General features: G+C 34.8%; 1 protein-coding gene across 1 annotated transcript in view; it reads right to left on the bottom strand.

The window, feature by feature from the left end:
• Positions 1 to 346: 346 nt before the first annotated feature.
• Positions 347 to 8,217, bottom strand: part of LOC115216744 (corticotropin-releasing factor-binding protein) — a 160,030-nt gene continuing 152,159 nt past the window's right edge. The window contains exons 7-9 of the mRNA XM_036506702.1: positions 7,125 to 7,239; positions 4,921 to 5,063; positions 347 to 418 (exon numbers count right to left, since the gene is read on the bottom strand). Coding sequence (XP_036362595.1) covers positions 4,924 to 5,063; positions 7,125 to 7,239 — 255 coding nt within the window. The 3' untranslated portion in view covers positions 347 to 418; positions 4,921 to 4,923. The remainder of the gene's footprint in view (positions 419 to 4,920; positions 5,064 to 7,124; positions 7,240 to 8,217) is intronic.

The following is an 8,217-nucleotide window of genomic DNA, read 5'->3' on the forward strand; positions in this document are numbered from 1 at the left end:
TGTATATGGGCGTGTGTGCTAAATTGTATAACGGTACATGCTTACATATATGTTGTATATATGTATATATATCTTTGTATGGGTGCTGCAACAGCAATGTAAGTACGAGAGTTTAGATTTCCGTGCGTAGATTTGTGGGATATAGTTACCTTAGTGGATAAACGGGAATAGACTGCTGTTCAATTAAATAAAGCAAAGATTGAGGTGGAGGTAGACAGAAAATTTTTTTTTTAGTATAGTTTATTTCTTGTTTTCGTTCGTTTTCGTGCGGTTTTCGAATGGTTTCGTCAGTTTTCGTTCGTTTTCCTTTAGTTTCGTTTGTCTTGCTTGATGAGATCTACTCGGACCTTATGAACGCACAGTTCCAGGACGATATTCTATTTCTTTTTTTTTCTTTTTTGAACAAGTCGGTTCTTGGCTGAAATACAAGTAAGGTGAGTAATTAATAGCCACAGGTACAAAATCCTTCACAAATCAATTATTTTTGTTTCTAATACCCAACAAAATCTGATAGTTTAATCAGATCAAGGGAATTTTTGTTCATGCACAACGTTTTCTTTCTGTTTAATTTTAAAATTTTGTTGGCTGAATGGTTTAGAAGCTAGCCTTGCAACTACATAATTTTGGGTTCAGTCCTACAGCGCATTCCAAATATTTTACATTTCTAAACACAACATTTATCCAGACATAATCATCTCTCATCCAACCAGGTGGTTTCAACATTGCTTAGTCATTGCTTAGGTAGAATAAATACTCCAACGTGTAACCAACTTCTTATTCACATTCAATCAATTTCCTTTACTACTATGACGTCATCTATATCTGACATATTTCCTAATAAGTAAAAATATCAGATCACAATTGTAGTGCCATGCCCCTGAAAGTTTTAGTGAAAGCAATGTTGTTACTCATGACAACCTTAAAGAGTTCGACTGCATGGGGCGACAACCTCCCACATAAGTTACTTATCTATGCGTTAAATCCCAATCTCAAACCTTGAGACAGATTTGTTTTCATTACACCGCTTAGTCACCACATATATCGTGAGGTTTCTCTCTGATCCACTTTTCATCTAGTGCTGTCAACCTGATGTTGTTTTCCCTTCCTCATACAAATTTTTTTCTTTCACACTCACCAATACATATAACGCTAACTTTTAATCATCGTAAATCATTTGCACTCATATGCCATCAACATGCAATCTGGTAAATTTCTATCAGATGTCTTGCCGGCACGGATGAAAATCCTGATAAAATCTTGTAATGTCTACACTGCAAGCTAACGCTTTCAAGATCATCACAACTCAAATACTGCTCATATCAATAGAAGTCTGGCAATACTACACTCTTCATATTCGTAAACAACAACTAGGTCATCCCTTTCTTGTTTCTCCACCTTTATCAAACAAGCTTTGCGTCAACTTGTAAACGTCACTGCCTTCGATTAAAAAAAAGGAGCAGTGATCTTACAAGCTAGAAGGTCACAATATCATATTTTTTATCCCTCATGATTATTTTTGACATGTGCAATTGGCTGCCAAACCAGTTATAAACAACCGTCTTTAAGTAAATATCTACTGAGATTCAGGTGTATATTTATATACGATTCTGCCACCTCACCGCCTTTATAATAATAAAGAATAATAATAATAATGTAGAAATTATAATGTATTATATATCATATAATATATAATATATTATATAATGTATTGTATATTAATATAATATAAAATATATATTATATATCATATAGATACGGTCTTGATATTTCTTCTCTATTTTCTTATTCGTTATCGGTCAACAAGCTTGAATCTGAGAACTATCTTTCTCTTTAATTTTATTTGCGTCATGTCGTAGATTATATAATCCTCTGGCATTCTTCTACTACTGCCTATAGTATTAAATTTTGGTCCTGTTCCAGTTTGCTAATATCCGCGAACGTATATTTAAATTTTTGTTTGCAGTATGCCCTTGAACAAAAATTAAAGGCTTGAACATGTCCGGGGTCAACTCATTCAGTTTGAATTTCTCACACTCTCTGTTAACCATTCCGGCATAAGTCACGAAATCATCTTTTTTCACCAAATCAAATATTGCCAGTGGGTATTGAACAGGGAACTGCATTCACTGAAAATTTTCGATAAAATATTAATTGCTTCACCGAAACAAATCCCACTTGGCTTCTCCAGCAGAATATAACTACTATATATTTCATATGTAACTTTCTTAAAATTCTGTTTTCTTGTTAAACAATTTTCCATAATTTTAGTTAGACCGTCGTAGTAACTGTCCTTGTAATGTTTCGTCATGTCCATTTACGTTTTAACCCATAACTTTCTTAAAAGTAGTTGTACATTTTTTTCTCGTAGTTGTACTTTTTTAACGCTCTTCTTTGAAGGTTTCTTTGTATCTACGAAAATATGCAGAGAAGGTAGCACCTTCTTCTAGGTTGTGTTTGAATTCTCCTGTTGAGTTTGCTGGCGTGTACGAACCTGAAGTATTGTCAGACTTCCTCAACATTAATCCCAGAAACTGATTTTCTTGTTGTTGCCGTTGCAAGTGCATCACGGAGTCCAATAAGTCTTCCATGTTAAAACGAATTTTTCTTTGGTTTCGTAACATCCCCGCCCCAATTTTTTTTCAACGTTCAACACAAGCTTCGAACAATGCGTCATCACTTTTGTATCCTTGTACTGGATATATAATATAACGAAGTGGGGGGAGCGGGGAGAGAATAAAGTGTTTACACGATGCACTACTATTACTATTACACGAAACCCAACGCTCTGTATCAAATTTCACAGTGAATTGCTTACCAACACGAACTCTAATTGTTCACACTTCTTTACAATAATGAGTCAGTCCGCCTTCTATTCACTTGAGGTGTGGTCGGAATCCTTCCACAACAATTATTATTATTATCATCATTATTATTATTAGTGCAAACATACGCGCGCACACCCACACACATAGACATATATTCATGTATTAGAAATAGTCTACGTAATAATGTTTTAATTTCATATTGGTAAAATGCCGCACATATGCGGACGATATTATCGATCACGAGTATATAAGTAATACTATTTTACCGATTCCACCCCAGATGAACACAATACAAATTCGAACTTAACCCATATTAAGCCACTGTCCTCGTTTGAGGACAGTTGTATTTGGTTCATTTACTGTAATAAAGGTTAACTGGATGCAAAATAGTGCTTGTTGTATTTATTTAACCATTGTATTTGCTATATTTACTGCCATAAAGGTTAACTGGACGCTTCCGTATGTTTGATATCCCTATTTATATATCTTCAAAATTTCGAAAGGGTTAATCTGGGTTAAAATGGGTTAAAATATTAATGGGCATGACTAAACACTACAAGGACAGAATCTGCAACGGTCTAACTAAAATTATGGACAATTGTTTAACAAGAAAATAGAATTCCATCAGCCAATCACCTTGTTTCAAGACTATCTCTGTTTGAAAGAAACTTGTCAGAGAAAAAAAAATGGAGAAAAAATAAAAACTCTTAGCATCCCGATAAGGATTTCATTTCTATTGCAAACGTAAGCTAAAGTAAGCAATTTTATCGAAGGTATAATTTAGTTCAGCTGATACTTTTATGGAGATTTTGAAATACTCATAAATGATATGCGTCTCCTCGCTCTGTTGTACTTACCAAATTAGAATAGTTTTTCTGAACTTATGATTGTTAGCCTTCTTGAATTAAATTTGTCTCTTACTGAAGTTTTGTTTCGTGACTTTGTAACTAGTCTTATTCCTAACATAGTACACTATGTAAACTGCACACAACCGGTATATGCGTACAATTCATTATCTACAAAATTATACTCCCTTGAAGCAGTCAACACTACCCAGATTTTGTTGAAGATTAGGCTTGTTTAAAATATTATGATGAACATCCATTATAGTTCAAACAAGAGTTGCATGTTAGTATACTGCAATATAAAGGAGTGACTAACTTTTGTTTTGGTCATTTGTGCGAGATAAAATGTGATAAAGATTTATGGAAATTAATTACAAATAACAATATATAACGAAATTTAGTGTCAGGGATTTACTATTTATTTACTGGTTCTGGAGAAATACGCGTGTCCACGGCTTTTGTAAGTCTCAGAAGCTGGTGTAGTTGATGTCATTAATGTTTTTGAACCATTGCAAGTCGATTATATCGAGAAAGATGAGAAGTATGGAGGAACTTCAGAAAGTCGACGTTCTGGAAAGGAAGTCTCAGTGAAAGTGGTTAGTGTGGGATTTAGGAGGTGGGGTGGAGGATACAACAAAAATTATGAAAGAAAGAAAAGCTAGTGGTGGGTGAGAGGGTGGAAGATATACTCAAATCAGAGACCGGGATCGAATGCTTCCAAGGGAGGAAACTCTGCTTAATTCTAATTCACTCAGAGACCAGGTGAAGCAGTAAAATGTACAACAGATTAAGTTTAGCACTCAAATAGGAAACAAAATACTTCTGGAGGGAAATACATCTCCGTTAGTGCAATTGTAATAATAGGTTGTGTGCTGTCTTGATGTTTTAAGGAAGAGAGTTGTATTTTAAGGACTGTATACCATGATAGAGAATAATGAGAATATTGAAACAGAGAAACAGAGAGTGTAGGTAGAAGATTATATATAAAAATAAAGAAATGTAAAAATAGGAGGCGAAGAAAGTAGTCAAAGTAGAAATATATTTTGATTGGATATTAGGCTAAAATTTACAGGAGCGAGATTCGTCTTTGAAATTGATTTCAAAATATTACCAGTACTTAAGTTTTATACTTAAAAGGGGTGAAAGGCAAATACTGTCGTAAGAGTCGAGAGCAAATTTAAGATACTAATTGATCCTGGCAAGAACTGGGCTGTTTTATAGTCTCTGAAATTCTTTGAATTCTAACTTACCTGTCAACAAAAGTCATATTTCTGAGTTTCCAATTCTTTTTCAGACGCTTCTTGGTAGGTGAATGTCACTGAATTATAGTAATTACCACTGGACACCATACGGACAACTGAGTGCCCACAGCCCAGCAAAACGCCAGGGTTATCTGTGAACAGAGAGAAGAAAAGCTGTGATTTATCTCTTGATTTAAAAACATAAGTGACCAAATAACATTTAGAAGTAATTTTTTCTTGGCTAACATAAGACAGAAGCAATTTTCTTGCAATTTTCTCATGAGAAATATATACTCTTTGCCTTAACTAAATTCCTATATTCCTTATCAGGAAGGAAATTTGGGGTAGAATTATTGGAACCCAATTCTGTATACCTAGGTATAAATGAAAATATTCCATGTCCCTTAATTTGTCACTGGGTAACTGTCAATGGTTTCCTCTTTTTGCATTAATAGTGAGTCAGTTTAGGAAATCTACCCCTGTCTGAACAATGACTGGAACTAGACATAATCAAAGTGATTAAGGAAATGAAGTGAATTAAGCAGGATTTCGACTACTTCAAAGAAAAGTATAGTGCTGAATGTAATCAAAGGTTTGGTTTTAATTTACATAATGTCTGATACTTTACAGGCTAACGACAGAAAATCATTTCTTCTATCATAATTGTAGATAAGAAATCGTTGTGATTGCAGGTATTGTTGCAAAAGAGAAGTAATTCGATTGTTCTAACCAGCTCTATACAAGCCCTTTTAGACGTTTGAAAAGTCTTACACCAGTTTCAACGTTAGAATAGAAGCATCCTCATTAGTCCACAAAAACGAACAATTAATTACTTTAAATGTGATGGCTAAATTTTTTCATCAGATAATACCATTGAAACTGTAGTTATGAAGTGAAGCACTAAATAGTGTGGAATTAAGTTCTCGGGGAATCAAATCGCTAAATTCATTTTCGATTCGTAAATGAAATTTCTACATTAATCTTTTATACCATTGTTAAAATCATAAATACCAGATACTTAATGTGATGTCTCATGTACCTAAAAGACGAATGTTTGAATTGTGTGTCACAGTAATATATTAATAAATTAAATACCATATCGCATGAATAACGCAAGCTTTCATATCACACACTTATCAGTCGATTATTCTAAAAGAATATAGGAAACTGGCATTAACAACTTAGAATTGATGTATGCTGTTGGCTTTACGGAATAGGAGGAATGCGTATGCACAAAATAATATTAAAGATATTCTCGCTTGTAAGCATTATGGTAAAGCACTGACTTCCAATCGGAGCCAAATTAAAGCATTAAATTCAAAAGAAAATACAGGAAGATCAGTTAATTATGATTTTATTCGGCATATTTCCCTCTCAGATTCACACGCTCATATGCCACGGTCTTTCAGTTTGTTTAAGCCCTGTAAAAAACTCGGAAGGCTGGGCTTCCAACTAGGCCTTTCACGATAACCTTAAACCTAGGAACTTTTTAGCAGGTAAAAATGTTAGCAGACAAAAATGTTTAGTAGATAAAAATGTTAATAGGACATCATGCTCGGAATGGTCAGTGGCAAGAGAGGAAGAGGCCGACCAAGAACCCGCTGGCTTGACACCATCAAGAGTGATACTGTAATGGACATAGCCAATCTGAAAAAAGCGGCCCAGGATAGAACTGACTGGAGGACACTGATCCAACGAGTGACCGAGAGTCGACTTCGACTGAGCGGATAGAGAGAGAGCACAATGAGCCCGAGCTTAAAATATAAACTAGACCTGAACTGAAATATGAAAATATTGAATCTTCTTGAACAACCGCATCTATAATATAACACTAACGACGATATTAGCGTTCTAAGCAGCATTAAGTATATTGTATCGCTTTACACCTCATCATTATATTCTTCTGCCAAGCTAGCAAACAAGATTTTGCTGGATCACTAGACTCTCTAGAAATAGTATCAAAACCGCCTCCATATCAAAACTTATTGTCTGAAATAGGATTAAATATATTACATAAAGTAATCCCTGAATAGGATATGCTAGAAAAGAAGACGAGATTTTCATGAGTAATGTACCGGTCGAAGATGGAAATTAGAAATACTTGCTCCATTAAATTTCTTAGCAAATATAATCATAGTACAATAACATCATCAACTAGAAAACAAATCAACAACATTAACGGTAACAAGATGCAAATTTGCTTTTATACTCACATCGATTGTAACGAGAAGTTCCGCAGATAGAAGTCGAAGTGTATTGCATAAACCTAGGATCAAGTCCGTCGCCCGTCTTTAACTGGAAGTAATCGTTACCGCCTCGTTTCATGCACTGAAATAAAGAATTTAATCTTTAACATGTGGCATTGCATAAACATTTGAAATTAAATTAGATTGCAGATGTCTTTACCTGCAAAATGTAATAAAGTAAAAGAAATGCAAATGTAAAGAGAAAAAGAAATCTATAAAAAAAATGAAGAATAAGAGGGAGTGGAGACGCTAAAGAGGCATGTTCTTTTGGTGTTTTAAATAACCATTATCTTTATCCTACCACTTTATGGATAGCATGTTTATGGTTAGCTTTGCAGAGACATTAAGAAATAAAAATGAACGGTCCTTCTTTAAATTAAAATGGCTGAAATGAAAATGTAAAGAAGTATTTCTTTACAAATTGTTTTTACGTACACGTACGCACGCACCACACTCACACACACACACACACACACGCATCACACGCATACGCGCATGCACACATACACACACACACACACGGTCTACATATAGTTAGGTAGATCTTTCTTGTTCTGTACTCCTGTTGCAAATCATTGGGCTACATTCTAGGGCGCAAATTCGATCTTATCGATCCCAGTCCTTATTTTAGTCAGATATCCAAATATCCAACGTTCTCTGTTTATTGAACAACTAGGTCACGTCTGGCATAACATGACGCGAATCAGCATCAAATTGCTCCCATGAATGTAACAAAAAAAAACGCATGTGAGCACAGAATACACAGAATACGGCTGCGAATATACAGTAGATACCTTGAAAATGCACAAGCTCATCAAATGCAAAAAAGCAACACAAATCGCTAAAGAGACTGCTAACAAATGCGAAGTTTTGCAAAACAACAACGAAGCCAACGGTTAAAAAGTGTGGACGCCCAAACTGTGGAACCTGCCCAACTTACTTGAAGGCTCGGATTTCCTTTTCAAGCAAGGACAGAGGTTCACAATTGAAACTAGTTTCACTTGTGCCTCTGAGAAACCTAAATTATGTAATAACCTGCTCGGGTTGCGGACACAACTAT

The sequence above is a fragment of the Octopus sinensis genome, linkage group LG10, assembly GCF_006345805.1.
Source record: "Octopus sinensis linkage group LG10, ASM634580v1, whole genome shotgun sequence".
NCBI lineage: Eukaryota > Metazoa > Mollusca > Cephalopoda > Octopoda > Octopodidae > Octopus > Octopus sinensis.